Here is a 20,797-nt window from a genome sequence, read left to right on the forward strand (position 1 = left end):
CAGAGACAGAGTGCGTGTGTATCAAACTCGCCTTGAAGACAAAAACAGGGTGTGTGTATCAAATTCTCCTTGTTTACAGAGACAGAGTGAATGTATCAAACTCTACTTCAAGATAGAGAGAGGGTGTGTGTATCAAATTCTCCTTGTTTACAGAGACAGAGTGTGTGCATCAAACTCTCCTTCAAGATAGAAAGAGGGTGTGTGTATCAAATTCTCCTTGATTACAGAGACAGAGTGTGTGTATCAAACTCGCCTTCAAGATAGAGAGAGGGTGTGTGTATCAAATTCTCCTTGTTTACAGAGACAGAGTGTGTGCATCAAACTCTCCTTCAAGATAGAGAGAGGGTGTGTGTATCAAATTCTCTTTGTTTACAGAGACAGAGTGTGTGTATCAAACTCGCCTTGAAGACAAAGACAGGGTGTGTGCATCAAACTCTCCTTGGTGACTGAGACCGTGTGTGGGTATCAAACTCTTCTTGAAGACAAAGGCACTTTGTGTGTACTATGAACCAACTTATTTTCGCGAGCGATTTATTTTCGCGACTTTCATGAGGAAAAAATAACGCGAATATTAATCGTCGCGAATATTTAAAACTTCGATGCTCTCTTATTTTAAAATATCAAGTTAATTTAGAATTCCGAAAATAAATCGCTGCGAAGTGGTCTTGAAAGGGCAAAACGCAAAATAAAGTATCCACGAAAATAATTTGGTTTACAGTATCATATCCTCCTTGGAGACAGAGATAAGTTGAGTGTATCAAACTTGCCTTGGTGACAGAGACAGTGTGTGGGTATCAAACTCTTCTTGAAGACAGAGGCACTTTGTGTGTATCATATCCTCCTTGGAGACAGAGACAGAGTGTGGGTATCAAACTCGCCTTGGTTAAAGAGACAGAGTGTATGTATAAAACTCGCATTGGAGACAGAGACAAAATGTGTGTATCAAACTCGTCTTGGTGACAGGGACAGAGTGTGTGTATCAAACTCGCCTTGGTGACAGAGACATAGTGTGTGTATCAAACTCTCTAGCTCCGTGAAGACAGAAACATGGTGTGTGTATCAAATTCTTCTTGAAGACCGAGACAGTGTGTGTATCAAACTTTCCTTGAAGACAGAGACAAAGTATATGTATCAAACTCTCCTTGAAGACAGAGACAGAGTGTATGTATCAAACTCTCCATGAAGGCAGAGACAGAGTGTGGGTATCAAAATCGTCCTGTGACAGAGACAGAATGTGTGTATCAAACTCTCTTTGAAGACAGAGACAGAGTGTATGTATAAAACTCTCCTTGAAGACAGAGACAGAGTGTGGGTATCAAAATCGCCTTGGTAACAGAGACAGAATGCGTGTATCAAACTCTCCTTGAAGGCAGAGACAGAGTGTTTGTATCAAACTCTCCATGACGGCAGAGACAGAGTGTGGATATCAAAATCGCCTTGTGACAGAGACAGAATGTGGGTATCAAACTCTCCTTGAAGACAGAGACAGAGTGTATGTAACAAACTCTCCTTGAAGACAGAGGCAGAGTGTGTGTATCAAACTCTCCTTGTAGACCGAAACAGGATGTGTGTATCACTCTCTCCTTGAAGACAGAGACAGAGTGTGTGGTTCAAACTCTCCTTGAAGACAGAGACAGAGTTTAAGTATCATATACTCTCCTTGGTGACAGAGACAGAGTGTATGTATCAAACTCTCCTTGGTGATAGAGACAGAGTGTGTGTATCAAACTCTCCTTGAAGGCAGAGGCAGGGTGTGTCCATCAAACTCTCCTTGAAGACAGAGACAGAGTTGTGTATCAAGCTCTCATTGAAGACAGAGACAGAGTGTGTGTATCAAACTCTCCTTGTTGACAGAGACAGAGTGTGTGTATTAAACTCTCCTTGGTGACAGAGACAGAGTGTGTGTATCAAACTCTCCTTGGAGACAGAGACAGAGTTTGGTTATGAAACTCTCCTTGGTGACAGAGACCAAATGTGTGTATCAAACTCTCCCTGAAGGCAGAGACAGAGTGTATGTATCAAACTCTCCATGAAGGCAGAGACAGAGTGTGGGTATCAAAATCGCCTTGTGAAAGAGACAGAATGAGGGTATCAAACTCTATTGAAGACAGAGACAGAGTGTATGTAACAAACTCTCCTTGAAGACAGAGGCAGAGTGTGTGTATCAAACTCTCCTTGTAGACCGAAACAGGATGTGTGTATCACTCTCTCCTTGAAGACAGAGACAGAGTGTGTGGTTCAAACTCTCCTTGAAGACAGAGACAGAGTTTAAGTATCATATACTCTCCTTGGTGACAGAGACAGAGTGTATGTATCAAACTCTCCTTGGTGATAGAGACAGAGTGTGTGTATCAAACTCTCCTTGAAGGCAGAGGCAGGGTGTGTCCATCAAACTCTCCTTGAAGACAGAGACAGAGTTGTGTATCAAGCTCTCATTGAAGACAGAGACAGAGTGTGTGTATCAAACTCTCCTTGTTGACAGAGACAGAGTGTGTGTATTAAACTCTCCTTGGTGACAGAGACAGAGTGTGTGTATCAAACTCTCCTTGGAGACAGAGACAGAGTTTGGTTATGAAACTCTCCTTGGTGACAGAGACCAAATGTGTGTATCAAACTCTCCCTGAAGGCAGAGACAGAGTGTATGTATCAAACTCTCCATGAAGGCAGAGACAGAGTGTGGGTATCAAAATCGCCTTGTGAAAGAGACAGAATGAGGGTATCAAACTCTATTGAAGACAGAGACAGAGTGTATGTATCAAACTCTCCTTGAAGACAGAGACAGTGTGTGTATCAAACTCGCCTTGGAGATAAAGACAGAGTGTGTGTATCAAACTCTCCTTGGAGTCAGAGACACAGTGTGTGTATCAAACTCTCCTTGGTGACAGAGATTGAGTGTGTGTATCAAACTCGCCTTGGAGACAGAGACAGTGTGTGTATCAAACTCGCCTTGGTGACAGAGACAGAGTGTGTGTGTATCAAAATCTCCTTGGTGACAGAGACAGAGTGTGTTTCAAACTCTCCTTGGAGACAGAGACATAGTTTATTGAGGAAATAAAAGAAAATGTACTGAATAAGAAATAAATAAGTATTGAGATCAATATTCTTTTCTTAGTCACTGAACGCAGATTTTACAGTGGACATAAAACTAAGACTTTACAGGCTAGATGTTACTTAACTGTGAGAGAAAACTAGCCACAGGGTAGCACCAATTATTCAAGTTACCAATCTAACCATTTTGATTATTATGTGTTGCACTTCACAAAACTGACATTGAACCTTAAACATGCGATGTCAAAATTATAACAATGACAATATAATACCAAGATATAATCATCACCTGCTAGTAAATTGTAAACGAGACAATTAGAAGTAATTTCAATAAATATATAAACCGTTTAAAATTATTTGCAGATGTATCTTTTTCTATTTATTATAATAAAAATGATGAACGGTTGTTAGAAAACTACTTATAACTTTGACCCCGAATGACATTATTGTGGTTCTATTGGATGACGTGTACACACGCAAATTGAAAAATGTCAGAGACTGAATGAGTATGTACACGATACATTCTGCCGAAGCTAACAACAGCTTAAAGACGTGTTATGGCAAATTCTTTATCAAATTATAATTTGGTTCCAAAGTAATAATAAAAAAGAGGTTCGATAATTGGCGTTAAAATTTATTTAACTTACTGCCCTAGACGCGTTGATTATCCGTATAGTAATCATGTGACTATTTGTTGTTTTTTTTTAATGGCTTCAGACCATGTCTGTTATGATGCTTCAATTGTTTCAGTCAAAAAGAATACTCAGAAAACACTGTTTTGTATGATTAAAAAAGACGATATTATTTTGGTCGCAAAATATAGTACACCAAGTATGAATGCTTGCTAATAGTTGGAAGTTCGAGTCACGTGTTGATATCTTAATTGTGTTTTATGTTTATTAATGTAATTCATATCAAACGGAATGAAAGTGAATTCTTTACAATCACCAGTTACCAATTATTTTTTGCTTTCTCTTTTGCTTTACTTTTTCTTTCTTGTTACTATTTAAAATTTATTTGCATAATTTCATTTCAAAACTGTATAATTCCTTTATGAACAGACTATAATCTGAATCATTTATTCTCGCGGGATTTTGGGGGATTCAGTGTCTAGTTTTAACTTTTTTGCTGTACTAAGTGACATGTGAATAACCAGCAGATTAATCATGCACTACAAGTGCACCGACTGGTATTTTGAGAATGTAATGCCTTCAGGTGGACGCTGTTTAAGTGATCTTTAAAGGGCGATTCTAACACGCTCTCATTTTAAGCATTAAACATTTATCTCCTTAAAATAATAAATTTAAATACCGTTATGAATATAATCCATACATTATATATCATTTGATTTGTCTGAATTGATAATGACACTTCAGCTTCAGCTCGATCTTTGATGTCTAGCTTAGACAATCGCCATTTAAACATCTTAATCTCCATAAAGAAGACCGTCTGCCGATCACTGCATTACAATATCAAGATAAGTCTTTGGCTAATTTAGCCGAAAGCCGTTGCTTTTACAGAAAAGGAAAATTATAAATATGTTACGGTGCAAATGTGTGTACTTTTTAGTGAAAAAATATCATATTGTAACATTTTATTTAAAGACTTTAATAACCTCAACTCATACCTCCGTACATATTCTTTTTTAGATTTCTTTATACAACTGATACATCTATCATTCACATTCGAAAAATAAATGACATTTTAGTACAGTTTTACACGAGCCTGGATACTAAATATATATTTCAAACAATCTCCTGTCAGAGACTGTCAGTACTTTAACTTGCCATAACATATTTTCTCAGAATTTGTCAAACAGCAATTCAAAGATTTGGTGAATGTGCAGATTTAAAAAAAAAAAAAATAGATGTAGGTTGTAAACAACTGGGAAATGTTGACCTCAATATGTTACATTAACCTAATGTTAGTTCTTCGAATTCTTTTGTCTTAAGTATGCGAGATGTTTGGCTCAAGATTTTCCTAATCACAGAACGTTCCGGTGTAAAATAAAGAAGATGTTTGTACGTTAAATGTTTCTGCAGAATAAGACACCGCCAAAACACTTATGTAGAAAACTACTTAAATGGGTTTTTTTCTTCCGATTTTGTATTTTCTAATTTGAAAAGATTGCTTGGGATAACAATAACTTTGATATGTGATAGATTCTTATTTCACGAAATTCAGTCTTACTATCATTTTAAGGTCTATTAATTTGTGTGTGACTATCTAAAAGTCGAAATCGTGACATGTCTTCCGCTTCTTTTTGAAAACATGTCACATACGTAAAAAGAGACGATTGGAATGGTCGCTTTTTGTTCTTTAATTCGAATATCATTTACCATTTTAAAGCCCTATCTTATCTGTCAGATGTGAAGCATTCATAATGTTATAAGTATTTTATCTTATATTTCATTTAATCCTCTTAACTTAGCTTAATGCATTAAACAGAAAATTGTAAATTTACATAATTTATCATTACATCCATATCTAGATATAAATTACGACTTTACGCCCCCACCTTTCCCCCCAAAAAAACCAACAACAAATGACAGATCAAAACGAAAAATACAACGATGTCGATGGATGTGTATTTATTACCTTTAAGGGGTAATTACTTACAGTTTGCCAATGTTTCTGCACGGTGATTTTAATGACATATTAATGTATACTTTTTAAAAAGCGGACTAGGTTTCTTGGGGTGTTTTTTTTTCTATACGTTTCTGTGATTTTTAAGAGATTCTCAACTGCTTTAGTGCTTATATAGTTGATATTCGATATTTCTACATACAAACGTTATGTGTAACCACTCATTTACCTATAAATGATATTTATATCTTGTGGAAAACTCCAGATCGGAATGCGGATTACTTTCTTTAATCCGTATCCTTTGATCTTTTATGTTTGTAGGTATTTTGTTGGAAACAAGTACTAATTAAAACTTCGTACAGTTATTACTATATAGTGTATCTACCTGAAAAGATGGAATTTCATCTTAAATGATGGAATGTCATCTGAAATATTCCAATAATTAAAACTGAAACAAGTGTTTTCGTGGGAAAGCTGTTTCAATAACTTAATGACAGGTATATTACCGTATTTTATATGCAGGTATATTACCGTATGCATTTGAAGGTATATTACCGTATGTATATGAAGCCACGAGAGGAATCGGAGGAAAGTGTTTCATTGTCAAATATAAATAAGAAGATGTAGTATGAGTGCCAATGAGACAACTATCCATTCAAGTCACAATGTGTAAAAAGTAAACAATTATAGGTCATAGGCTTTTTCCTTATTTCACTGCATTTTTCTAATAAAAGTTCCTAACATAACATAACATAACTTGAAGTTGTCGATAATTATCAACTTTTATTCTAATATCTTAATGTTGTCTGTTTGAATGCTTCCGTTCTTATTTACCATTCACACAAATCAATGACGATTTCCTAGGGTATGTTGGTCTAGATTCATTTATTTAAGAAAGCAGATACATCAAATAATGGTTGGGGTTTTAACATAACTCAACAATAAACAACAATAATCCAAGACATCACATAAACAACTCATCAATGCAACCAGCTATATCTATGTTATCGCATCAACAATTTAACAGTACAACCAGAAAGATCCATGTCATCACATAAACAACTCAACAGTACAATCAGAAAGATCCAGGTCATCATATAAACAACTCAACAGTACAATCAGAAATATCTAGGTCATCACATAAAAAACTCAACAGTACAATCAGAAAGATCCAGGTCATCACATAAACAACTCAACAGTACAATCAGAAAGATCCAGGTCATCACATAAACAACTCAACAGTACAATCAGAAATATCTAGGTCATCACATAAACAACTCAACAGTACAATCAGAAAGACCTAGGTCATCACATAAACAACTCAACAGTACAATCAGAAAGATCCAGGTCATCACATAAACAACTCAACAGTACAATCAGAAAGATCTAGGTCATCACATAAACAACTCAACAATACAATCAGAAAGATCTAGGTCATCACATAAGCAACTCAACAATACAATCAGAAATATCCAGGTCATCACATAAACAACTCAACAGTACAACCAGAAATATCCAGGTCATCACATAAACAACTCAACAATACAATCAGAAAGATCCAGGTCATCACATAGAGATCTCAACAGTACATTCAGAATATGCATTTATATGTTCCGCATTGTGTAATACGTTTATAACTGCGTTTTGAAAGTGTTTACACCATAGTATAATGTCTAAGTTACAGTCTAAGTACATTGGATACGTGTTTCTCGTTTGAATTGTTTTACATTTTGTCATGTCATGCCCTATTATAGCTGTCTATATGGTATAGGTTTTACATTTTGTCATGTCAGGCCCTATTATAGCTGTCTATATGGTATAGGTTTTACATTTTGTCATGTCAGGCCCTATTATAGCTGTATATGGTATAGGTTTTACATTTTGTCATGTCAGGCCCTATTAAAGCTGTTTATATGGTATAGGTTTTACATTTTGTCATGTCATGCCCTATTATAGCTGTCTATATGGTATAGGTTTTACATTTTGTCATGTCAGGCCCTATTATAGCTGTCTATTTGGTATAGGTTTTACATTTTATCATGTCAGGCCCTATTATAGCTGTATATGGTATAGGTATTACATTTTGTCATGTCAGGCCCTATTATAGCTGTCTATATGGTATAGATTTTACATTTTGTCATGTCAGGCCCTATTATAGCTGTCTTTATGGTATAGGTTTTACATTTTGTCATGTAAGGCCCTATTTTAGTTGTCTATATGGTATAAGTTTTACATTTTGTGATGGCATGCTCTATTATAGCTGTCTATATGGTATAGATTTTACATTTTGTCATGTCAGGCCCTATTTTAGCTGTCTTTATGGTATAGGTTTTACATTTTGTCATGTCAGGCCCTATTTTAGCTGTCTATATGGTATAAGTTTTACATTTTGTGATGGCATGCCCTATTATAGCTGTCTATATGGTATTGGTTTTACATTTTGTCATGTCAGGCCCTGTTATAGCTGACTATATGGTATAGGTTTTACATTTTGTCATGTCAGGCCCTATTATAGCTGTCTATATGGTATAGGTTTTACATTTTATCATGTCAGGCTCTATTATAGCTGTATATGGTATAGGTTTTACATTTTGTCATGTCGAGCCCTATTATAGCTGTCTATATGGTATAGATTTTACATTTTGTCATGTCAGGCCCTATTATAGCTGTCTTTATGGTATAGGTTTTACATTTTGTCATGTCAGGCCCTATTTTAGTTGACTATATGGTATAAGTTTTACATTTTGTGATGGCATGCTCTATTATAGCTGTCTATATGGTATAGATTTTACATTTTGTCATGTCAGGCCCTATTATAGCTGTCTTTATGGTATAGGTTTTACATTTTGTCATGTCAGGCCCTATTTTAGTTGTCTATATGGTATAAATTTTACATTTTGTGATGGCATGCTCTATTATAGCTGTCTATATGGTATAGATTTTACATTTTGTCATGTCAGGCCCTATTACAGCTGTCTTTATGGTATAGTTTTTACATTTTGTCATGCCAGGCCCTATTTTAGTTGTCTATATGGTATAAGTTTTACATTTTGTGATGGCATGCTCTATTATAGCTGTCTATATGGTATAGATTTTACATTTTGTCATGTCAGGCCCTGTTATAGCTGACTATATGGTATAGGTTTTACATTTTGTTAAGGCCGTATGGTGACCTATAGATGCTTATATCTACGTTATGTGTTCTCTGGTGGCAATAGTATCTTTATTTTCATATAGTTTATGTATTAGTTGAAAGTGGGCTTTATATTAGCTGCCAGTTACAGTGAGTACTCTTAGATATATTTTTGTTATTGGTTTTTTGTGTCTTTTCCAAATCATTTTTACAGTTTGTTCTTATGATGTGTTGTAACATCACTGACCCCGATAAGTGAGGGGGTTGAGCGCTCGACAATATAATTATCAAACCCCACTACATGTGCCTGGTACAAGCCTAGTGCTTGTCGTTGGTTGCTGTCTGTCGTATTTACTTTCCGGAAACGTTTCACATTTTTGTCATTGGAAATGTTCGTAATATGTGGTAACGATTATTTGAAAATCCATATTATACAGTCCAGTGGATGTCTTAAGTAAAAATAGGTCTTGCAAATCCGATTGAATAGAATTCATTGTCCAATTCTATTGATTTTGCAACATTTGATTCGAAATAAGAATAATGTCTTGTCAAAATCATCTACATCGTATCAGGACCCACCAGAGCACAGGATCAGGACACATTTCAACTGCAAAAATGAACAATTCTAAAATATTTCATTAGGTTTTCTCAGAACGATTAAGTCGTGTGGATTTGGGATTAGACGGTGCACTCCATGAACATTTTTTTTTTGTCTATTTTTCCGTTTCAGATGTTCTAAGAATAAACACTCTTGAGATACACATACTGACGCTGCACAGGACACTTTTATTTTATTTCTTTCCTTTGAAACCCTAAGAAACCAAACTGAAACATCTCAACTATTTCTCTTCATCTGTTATTCAAGAAAATGTAAATAAAGAGCTGCGCTATGAGCGCATGATACGCCCGTCACCCTTTTCAGCTCGTCCTTATGCTTTGAATGAATTTATATGATCAACTAGAAATACTGCGAGCACTGCCCGTAAAGATCCCTCCCCCCCCCCCAAAAAAAATGACATGCACACACAGTGGTACCCATTGACACAAAACATGAATAATTTGGCAACATTAAGAATTCCTCAAATTCAACTGTTTGTTGTCCCGATTTTTTAACAAATAAAATTCTATATCCCTCCAAAGAGTAAAAAATGGACAGTTTTCAACGATTCTCAACCAACAATAAAGTTCCATAACTCCGAAATGTCAATCATTTATAAAAAAAAAAAAAAAAAAAGGAGCTTATTTCAATAGATATTAACAAGTCACTAAAGTTCATGAAAAATGCTCAAAGCTTTTTTGAATTATCGTCCAAAAACTGGAAAATTACCCCTTTTTATGGATAAAGTCCAAATACTCCAAAACGTAAAATCAGAAAATTTTTAAAAATCGAAAGGGAACTTACGTCAATAAATATAAACATTTCACCAAAGTATCATGAAAATTTGTGAAAGATTTTTTTAGTTATTGGTGACGGACGGACAACGGCATACCATAATACGTCCCGTAAACGGGCGTATTAAAATCTATTAAAATCAATTTCGTCTTTGTTTACATATTTTCATCGATCACCAACATCGATCATGACCAGATCACTAGCATGTTCTCACATTCTCTAGCAGGACAGCCAAACCCACCGTGATAAAGGAGTATCGGAAAATCGGGAAAGGTAGAAGGCCTTATTAAAGTTTTATTAAAGAATATACTTATTCACCTTCCTAGTTCGTTTACCTATTAACATATATGTTTACGGTTGGAAAAGACTAATTGCGTACTTCTAATAAACATGAAATAATTGAAATTGCACAATAAAAAGTACAAACAGGATCTCTATTTTCGGGTATTCCCCGATCAATTGATATAAAAACAGTTAGACCTTAAAAATCGTTAAATCTATATATTTCAACAAAGAAACATGAATATTAAAATCGCAGGCATTTTCAACATCATAGCTTTATTGTTGTTGGTTGCTGGGGCTCTGGCTCCAGGCTGGGTAGTATTCGAGCAGTCTTCTGGCAAAGCGGTCCATATTGGACTCTTTTATGCAGTCAAAAATGGATATTCTTCTAGTTTAGCATGTAAGTAAACAATTAACTTAAAATTCAACCTCTTGAAAATACATATATATACATAGGCAAGGAGATATGGTAATGCAAGCCAATGAAAAAGCAACCAAAAAAATATAACCGACAACATCTAGAGAGCAATATACATGTTTTAGATATAAAAAGATGTGGTATGAGTGCCAATGAGACAACTCTCCATCCAAGTCAAAATTTATAAAAGTAAACCATTATAGGTCACAGTACGGTCTTCAACACGGAGCCTTGGCTCACACCGAACAGTAAGCTTGTCTATACAGTTTACATATTCGTTTGTCGTTGTTAACATTCGAGGAGTAATACCACCATTGTTTTTTTTTCCTATTAGTCTTTGTTAAATTGGCACTTTTCAAAAATTTTTGCAGAATTTATCTTTGTTTCAAATAAAGAAATACTTGGCACGGGTAAAGTTTTAACCTGTCCAGTATTACAGACAAAATTTCACATAACATTTCATTGCATATAAGATAATAACCATCACTTACACCCCAGTTCTATTGTTATACTTCATAGTTTCTATTTCTGAAACAAGTGTAAATTGAATAGATCTATTGTTACGAATAACAATGGATTTTGACCACAGGGTGTGACGAGCGGGGTTTCTGGAAACCCCTGCCTCTACATCCCGCAAACAAAGTCCATTGTTATTCGTAACAATAGAAATTGATTATTTTTTAAATAACATAAGAAATTACTAATAGTGTTCACTACAAATTGTTTCATGATATTAAAAAAACACATTTTAGTAAATTCCAATAAGCATCTATATGGAATACAAAAATAATCCTTTAAATACTCTTTTGCTTGAAGGTAATTTTTTTTTATCCCAGTCATATGTCTCTATTCTACAGCATTGATCTTTTAAAAAAAATGGGGATTCTAACTCCAGGACCCCCACCCCCGGTTAACCAGTGGCCGATCCGGGGTTGGGGGTTCCGCGGGTTGGACCCGACTTTTGTTTAAAAGATCAATGAATTTGAATGGTTGGACCCCTCCCCATTTTTCTCTTGAGTTGGGAACCCCCGGCTGGATTAGTCCCTGGTTGCCCCCCAAAAAGGGAGTTCCTCAATTTTAAATATTGTATGTTAAGTGTGTTTGGTAGTCGGGTTTCTAATGCAGACACACCTATCCCTTAGTGTGTTCGAATATGAATGTTTGTTTATTCTCGAGAAGAGGGGGGGGGAGCTTTTGTTTTTGATAAAATCGTAAGATATAAAATACAGTTATGATTACCTTTATTAAACTGATACAGGTAAGTACTTTGGGTTATAATATTGCCTTTATCTTTAGTCTCTTCTACCAAATCCAACGCTTGCCACAAAATGTCGTCCGTCTTATACCCGTCCATATTGACAACTGTATACCAGGAGCATGATGTATTTTTTGTTTGTAATAAGAATACACGAAACAGTCAACCTTGACCTGCTGATCCATATTAGCACATGGATTTAACGGGAATATGCAAAACAACTTTGACATTTGTAAAATATACTCACTTAATTGTCAAAGTTTGAACGAAGATCACCAAAGAAAGGTTACTAGTGGGGTTTCATGTAATACAAAAATATTCTTATAAATCATGGTTTGATATTGTCAATAAATATGCTATCGTTTTTTTTTGTTTTTTTTTTTTTGCATTTAATAATCAATGTTTACAAATATAGGGTTTAGAATGGGGTGTAAGTTAGTTATACACCTCGGGATACGGTGTGTCTGGATAAGAAACCCCTCCGGCCTCTGGCCGACGGGGTTTCTTATCCAGACACACCTATCCCTCGGTGTATAACTATTACTAGAAGTTAACCAATCAAATTTTCACCCCTTTTTTTCCTGTTTACAAGCTTTAGTAACAATGTAACCTCAAGTTTCCAAAATGTTTTATAGAATCACCAAATAAAAAAAGAATGGTGCTTTGAAACACCCAAGATATATGTTTATGACTCAGAAAGATTTTACTGCAATGAAATGTAGGATTAATTTCCTACAACTGTCAAATTCAAGGGAAATTTTTTTTGACCCTTTTTCGTATGAAACCGGATGTGACGTACTATGATTTGGTGGTATTATAACTAAATCGAAAGGATACATTCAACATACTAACGACATACTACTAGTGAATCACTTTACTCAGTATAATAACGACATACTACAAAATGACTATACTCGTTATACGTTAGACATACTACAAGTGAATCACTTTATCCTGCAATCATCAATCAGCCAACTATTGCACAAATAGCATGTTCACACAAATAAATTTTTCTTTATTTGTACTTGTAAAGTATCTTGTTACTCCGCTTCAATGTTGAGCAAACGGTATATTTCTTTTTTTATTACAGTTCATTTATGGGGTTCTCTTCGCGGAACCCGTTTAAACTATGTCATTTTCTTTGAAAAATCAAAGACAACTATTTGGATTTAAACAACTAAACCTTATAATGACGGGTTTAAATTACAGGATAAAACAATACTCGCTACGAAACAGGAGGAGAAAAGCTCGGAGAGCCTCGCTTTTCGTCCTGTTTCTAAAGCTCATACAAACAAATTTTACATTTTCCGACAATGTACATAATATAACCTTCCAAATACCGTTTCGATTCCTAACATCACTGAAGAGACATTAATTGTCGAAATCCGGATATGGTGTACAAATATTTGCACCTCATGTTTGCGGTATACCATCTTTTCCACAAGTTTATTGTTTTCTGTTTGGTATTAAATTATAATAAAGTTCCATTTTGTTACATCTTGTGATCCGTTTATTTGGCAATCGCCAATGGCAGTCAGCAGGGTTTAAGAACATCCGTTGTTCGACCTGTTAGTCAAATGCGTGTTGTTTAAATATACTTTTTCACTTTTTTGGTCTTTTGGAAAACGTTGTTTGTGCTGTATTTAGACCCCTCTACCAAGAAATTTGTTTTGCATGCACACGTATAAAAATTGCGATTTTTTTCCAACGCAATCATAGGTTTGAACGTTGTTTTCAATTTAGACTTATTTATATTTTTTCGATTGGGCTTGTATTATATTTGCCTTCGGGTTTATATGATCCGTTCATCCTATTTCGACTCTTCAAAATTCAAGAGTCTATCCCAAATTAAGGTAAATTATATAGTCTTCCAAATACCGTTTCGATTCCTAACATCACTGAAGAGACATTAATTGTCGAAATCCGGATATGGTGTACAAATTTTTGTACCTCAGTCATGTTTGCGTTCTACCATCTTTTCCGCAAGTTTATTGTTTTCTGTTTGGTATTATATTATAATAAAGATCCATTTTGTTACATCTTGTGATCCGTTTATTTGGCAATCGCCAATGGCAGTCAGCAGGGTTTAAGAACATCCGTTGTTCGGCCTGTCAGTCAAATGCGTTTAGTTTGAATATACTTTTTCACTTTTTGGGTCTTTTGGAAAATGTTGTTTGTGCTGTATTTAGACCCCTCTACCAAGAAATTTGTTTTGCATGCACACGTATAAAAATTGCGATTTTTATCCAACGCAATCCTAGGTTTGAACGTTGTTTTCAATTTAGACTTACATATATTGTATATATATACTCTATATACGTTCGATATGCTACAAGTGAAACGCTATACTCTGTATGCGTCCGAAATACAACAAGTGAATCACTATACTCGATATACGTCCGACATACTTCAAGTGAATCACTATATTCGATATACGTTCGACATACTACAAGTGAATCACTTTACTCAGAATACTAACGACACACTAAAAGTGAATCAGTATACGTTCGACATACTACAAGTGAATCACTATTCTCGATATACGTCCGACACACTACAAGTGAATCACTTTATCCTGCAATCAGACAATTATTATACAAATAACATGTACATAAATAAATTTTTATACAAGTACAAATAAAGTATCTTGTTGCTCCGCTTTCATGTTGAGCAAACGGTAATGTGAATTTTTCTTTTGGATAGAAGTTCATTTTTGTGGTTTTCTTCGCGGTACCCGTGTAAACTATGTCATTTTCTATGAAAAATCAGAGACAAATATTTGGATTTAAACAACTGAACCTTAAAATGACGGGTTTAATAAACGGATTAAAACAATACTTGCTGCAAAACAGGAGAAAAGCTCGGTGAGCCTCGATTTTCGTTCTGTTTCTTAAACTCATACAATTTTCCGACAATGTACATATATTGTATATATATACTCTGTATACGGCCGACATACTATAAGTAAATCACTATATTCGTTATACATTTAACAAGCTGCACATGAATCACTATACTCGGTATACATTCAACATACTGCAAGTGGATCACGATAATCGGTATACTTTCAAGATACTGCAAGTCGATCACTGTAATCGGTAAACGTTCGACATACTACAAGTAAATCACTGTACTCGGTACACGTTCGACATACTGCAAGTGAATCACTATATTTGGTATACGTTCGACATAGTGCAAAGTAATCACTATATTTGGTATATGTTCGACATAGATCAAAGTAATCACTATATTCGGTATACGTTCGACATGCTACAAGTGAATCACTATATACGGTACACGTTCGACATACTGCAAGGGAATCACTATATTCGGTATACGTTCAACATGTTGCAGGTGAATTACTATACTCGGTATACGTCAAACATACTGCGAGTGAATCACTATACTCAGTATACGTTCGATTTACTACATCTGAATCACTATACTCGGTATACGTTTGACATACTGCAAGTGAATCACTTTTCTCGGTATACGTAAGACATTACAAGTGAATCACTATACTCGGTATACGTTAGACATATAACAAGTGAATCACTTTGGTATACGTACGACATACTACACGTGAATCACTATTCTCTGTATACGTTCGACATACTACAAGAGAATCATTATGGTATACGTTCGACATACTACAAGTGAATCACTTTACTCAGCATACTAACGACACACTACAAGTGAATCACTATTATCAGTATACGTTCGACATACTACAAGTGAATCACTATTCTCGATATACGTCCGACACACTACAAGTGAATCACTTTATCCTGCAATCAGACAATTATTGTACAAATAACATGTACATAAATAAATTTTTATACAATTACAAATAAAGTATCTTGTTGCTCCGCTTTCATGTTAAGCAAACGGTAATGTGAATTTTTCTTTTGGATAGAAGTTCATTATTGTGGTTCTCTTCGCGGTACCCGTGTAAACTATGTCATTTTCTATGAAAATTCAGAGACAACTATTTGGATTTAAACAACTGAACCTTAAAATGACGGGTTTAATAAACGGATTAAAACAGTACTTGCTGCAAAACAGGAGAAAAGCTCGGTGAGCCTCGATTTTCGTTCTGTTTCTAAAACTCATACAAATTTTCCGACAATGTACATATATTGTATATATATACTCAATATACGTTCGAGATGATACAAGTGAAACGCTATACTCTGTATACGTCCGACATACTATAAGTAAATCACTATATTCGTTATACATTTAACAAGCTTCACATGAATCACTATACTCGGTATACATTCAACATACTGCAAGTGGATCACGATAATCGGTATACTTTCAAGATACTGCAAGTCGATCACTGTAATCGGTAAACGTTCGACATACTACAAGTAAATCACTGTACTCGGTACACGTTCGACATACTGCAATTGAATCACTATATTCGGTATATGTTCGACAAAGTGCAAAGTAATCACTATATTTGGTATATGTTCGACATAGATCAAAGTAATCATTATATTCGGTATACGTTCGACATGCTACAAGTGAATCACTATATACGGTACACGTTCGACATACTGCAAGGGAATCACTATATTCGGTATACGTTCAACATGCTGCAGGTGAATAACTATACTCGGTATACGTCAAACATACTGCGAGTGAATCACTATACTCAGTATACGTTCGATATACTACATCTGAATCACTATACTCGGTATACGTTTGACATACTGCAAGTGAATCACTTTTCTCGGTATACGTAAGACATTACAAGTGAATCACTATACTCGGTATACGTTAGACATATAACAAGTGAATCACTTTGGTATACGTTCGACATACTACACGTGAAACACTATTTTGTGTATACGTTCGACATACTACAAGTGAATCATTATGGTATACGTTCGACATACTACACGTGAATCACTATTCTCTGTATACGTTCGACATACTACAAGTGAATCATTATGATATACGTTCGACATACTACACGTGAATCACTATTCTCTGTATACGTTCGACATACTACAAGTGAATCACTATGGTATACGTTAAAAATACAATTTAATCACTATATCTATTATACGTTCGACTTACTACTAGTGAATCACTATTCTCGGCATGCTTTAGTGCAAAACAAAGACAACCACCTATTTACACCGGTATGCACCAGATTTTTGGTCCATTGATTACGTCATTATCCTTTTTTACTTATGTAGTATTTTTCTAAGACAACACAACGACGACGATGATAGAGACATTGATTAAAATATTATATGTCTCCATTATTACTTTAACGATGAGTGAACAGCATATAACATAATGAAAATATTATTATTGTTTTGCAGTTGTTGGATTCATAGAATTCCAGATAGAAGTGATCATTGGTATCATACTGTGCATAATTGCCACCATTCTAATATTTGTGTATGCTAATGGACAGAAAGCTCACAGCTATCTTATGGCTCCTGTTATTTTGAACCTGATAGCAGGTAAGTTTTTGAATCGACTTATTAGTTGCAATCATGACATGAATCTACCTATAAGTTCTAACAATCGTCACCTGACTCACATAAAGCTCGTCATCGGCAGCAATCATTGTCAACTCAACATGTAATCTCATGCAATCATGGTCAGCTCAACTTGTAAGCTCGTGCAATCATGGTCAGCTCAACTTGTTAGCTCGTGCAATCATGGTCAACTAAACGTGTAAGCTCATGCAATCATTGTCAACTCAACTTGTAAGTTCGTACAAACGTTGTCAACTCAACGTGTAAGCTCATGCAATCATTGTCAACTCAACTTGTAAGCTCGTACAGTCATGGTCAACTCAACTTGTAAGCTCATGCAATCATTGTCAACTCAACTTGTAAACTCGTGCAATCATTGTCAACTCAACATGTAAGTTCATGCAATCATGGTCAGCTCAACTTGTAAGCTTATGCAATCATGGTCAACTCAACATGTAAGCTCATGCAATCATGGTCAGCTCAACTTGTAAACTCATGCAATCATTGTAATCTCAATTTGTAAGCTCGTGCAATCATGGTCAGCTCAATTTGTAAGCTCGTGCAATCACGGTCAACTCAACTTGTAAGCTCATGCAATCATGGTCAACTCAACTTGTAAGCGCATTCAATCATGGTCAACTCAAATTGTAAGCTCGTGCAATCATTGTCAACTCAACTTGTCAGCGCATTCAATCATGGTCAGCTCAACTTGTAAGCTCGTGCAATCATGGTCAGCTCAACTTGTAAGCTCGTGCAATCATGGTCAACTCAACTTGTAAGCTCATGCAATCATTGTCAACTCAACTTTTAAGCTCGTGCACTCATTGTCAACTCAACTTGTATGCTCATGCAATCATTGTCAACTCAACTCGTAAGCTCATGCAATCATTGTAATCTCAACATGTAAGCTCATGCAATCATGGTCAGCTCAACTTGTAAGCTCATTCAATCATTGTCAACTCAACTTGTAAGCACGTGCAATCATTGTCAACTAACTTGTAAGCTCGTACATTCATGGTCAACTCAACTTGTAAGCTCATGCAATTATGGTCAATTCAACTTGTAAGCTCATGCAATCATGGTCAGTTCAACTTGTAAGCTCATACAATAATCGTCAGCTCAACTTATCATTTCATGCATAATCACACTCTGGCTATTCATTGAACCTGTGAATAAAACCGACTTTCAGGTTTTCTCGTCATTACACGAAATAATGTTTCTTTTCGTATTAACAGAAGATATCTCTAGTAACAGACCAAAAGTGATTGTTTTGAAAAGGTGACGAGGTTAATTGTGTAAAATGTAGTGTGTAAGTTTCTTTTAATCTCCGAAATAGAGGTTCGAGTAACTGAACAATCGTATTCAATGTCCAAAAAAGAGACTTGAGTAACTGAAACATCGTGTGCAATGTCCAAATAAAAGATTCGAGTAACTGAACCATCGTGTTCAATATCCAATCAAGAGAGTCGAGTAACTGAACCATCGTGTTCAATGTCCAATCGAGAGAGTCGAGTAACTGAACCATCGTGATAAATGTTCAATTGAGCGAGTCGAGAAACTGAACCATCGTGTTCAATGTCCAATCGAGAGAGTCGAGTTACTGTATTGTCTTAGTGTAAATTTCCGAATGAAGTCAAGGAACATCGTTATCGGCCTCTATGTTTTTATTTCTTGGATGGCCTCTATATTGATAACATCGATGCAAGAACCATTTTCATCAATTCTAGCAGAATAAAGATTACTTCCGGTTCAAATTTTAAAATCTCATTACATAAATTCCCGCTCCTACACATTTCTCGCAATTTATGTTGTTCAAATTTACATTTCGAACATTTGCGTCAATTTATCATTTTTGAACAGTTTCATCAAAACAGAGGCTACACAGAAAAACTACATAACCTGTGATACATGGTTGAGTATTTAGGCATAACATTTATTCTGTTCAGGTATTGTTACATGGGTGGCAGTTGGTTAAATCATAACGATCTTTGTTTCATTCTATTTCAGGTATTGTTACATGGGTGGCAGTTGGGCGATTTTTACAAGCAGTTTTAATACTCGATCACGGATATGACATGGGAGTACCCTACTCCCTGATACTTAGTGGTCTGGGTGGAGTCATGTTATTCGTTATTATGGTCGTTCTTATTGTAAAGAAAACACAAGACAGTAATCAAATTCAAACACCACAAAGAATTGTCATGGCAGATACTTCAAAACCTCAAGTGAATATGGGTTATAGCCAGGATACACCATAGCAAAATGGAATTCCGCCAAAATATGGCGTATAAGATACTAAAAACCATGCATTTGTACATATATCATTCACATGTATTCAGATATGACACGTCAATGAAATAGTTTCTGTAAAATAGAGTACTGAGAGCAACAAATATCAAATAATGTACCTTTTTAAAAAAATAAAAAAATCATTCAAAACTGTTATTGTTGGAGTCTGTCATTTTTGAATTCATTTGATTACAAGTTCTGATCTGAGCCTGCTTCACACTAAAGATTAAACGAATAACAATCCTCCCTATACAATTTGACATTTACTTGACACTAATACAATCCTTCCCAATACAATTTGACTTTTGTGTACACTAGTACAATCCTCCCTATAAAACTTGACATTTACTTGACACCAGTACAATCCTCCCTATACAACTGGATTTTTACTTGACACCAGTACAATCCTCCCCTAAACAATCTGACATTTACTTGACACAAGCGCAATTCCCCCTAAACAAACTGACATTTACTTGACACTAGTACAATACTCCCCTAAACAATCTGACATTTACTTGACACTAGAACAATCCTCCCCTATACAATCTGACATTTACTTGACACAAGTACAATCCTCCCCTATACAATCTGACATTTCCTTGACACTAGCACAATTCTCCCCTAAACAATCTGACATTAACTTGACACTAGTACCCTCCCTATACAATTTGACATCAACTTGACACTAGTACAATCCTCCCCTATACATTCTGACATTTACTTAACACTAGTGCAATTCTCCCTTAAACAATCTGACATTTACTTGACACTGGTTCAATCCTCCCCTTCTCAATCAAACATTTACTTGACACTTGTACAACTTTCCCCTAAACAATCTGACATTTACTTGAAACTAAGTACAATTCCCCTATACAATCTGACATTTACTTGA

General features: G+C 35.3%; 1 protein-coding gene across 1 annotated transcript; it reads left to right on the top strand.

Moving 5' to 3' along the window:
* The first annotated feature begins 10,642 nt into the window (after window positions 1–10,642).
* LOC127724542 (uncharacterized) lies at window positions 10,643–20,062 on the top strand. Its single transcript, XM_052231522.1, has 3 exons — window positions 10,643–10,842; window positions 17,455–17,598; window positions 19,624–20,062. The coding sequence occupies exons 1-3, from the start codon at window positions 10,680–10,682 to the stop codon at window positions 19,872–19,874; spliced, it is 558 nt and encodes a 185-aa protein (XP_052087482.1). The 5' UTR covers window positions 10,643–10,679; the 3' UTR covers window positions 19,875–20,062.
* Window positions 20,063–20,797: the final 735 nt, after the last annotated feature.

This window comes from Mytilus californianus, unplaced genomic scaffold, assembly GCF_021869535.1.
Source record: "Mytilus californianus isolate M0D057914Y unplaced genomic scaffold, xbMytCali1.0.p SCAF_14, whole genome shotgun sequence".
Taxonomy (NCBI): Eukaryota; Metazoa; Mollusca; class Bivalvia; order Mytilida; family Mytilidae; genus Mytilus; species Mytilus californianus.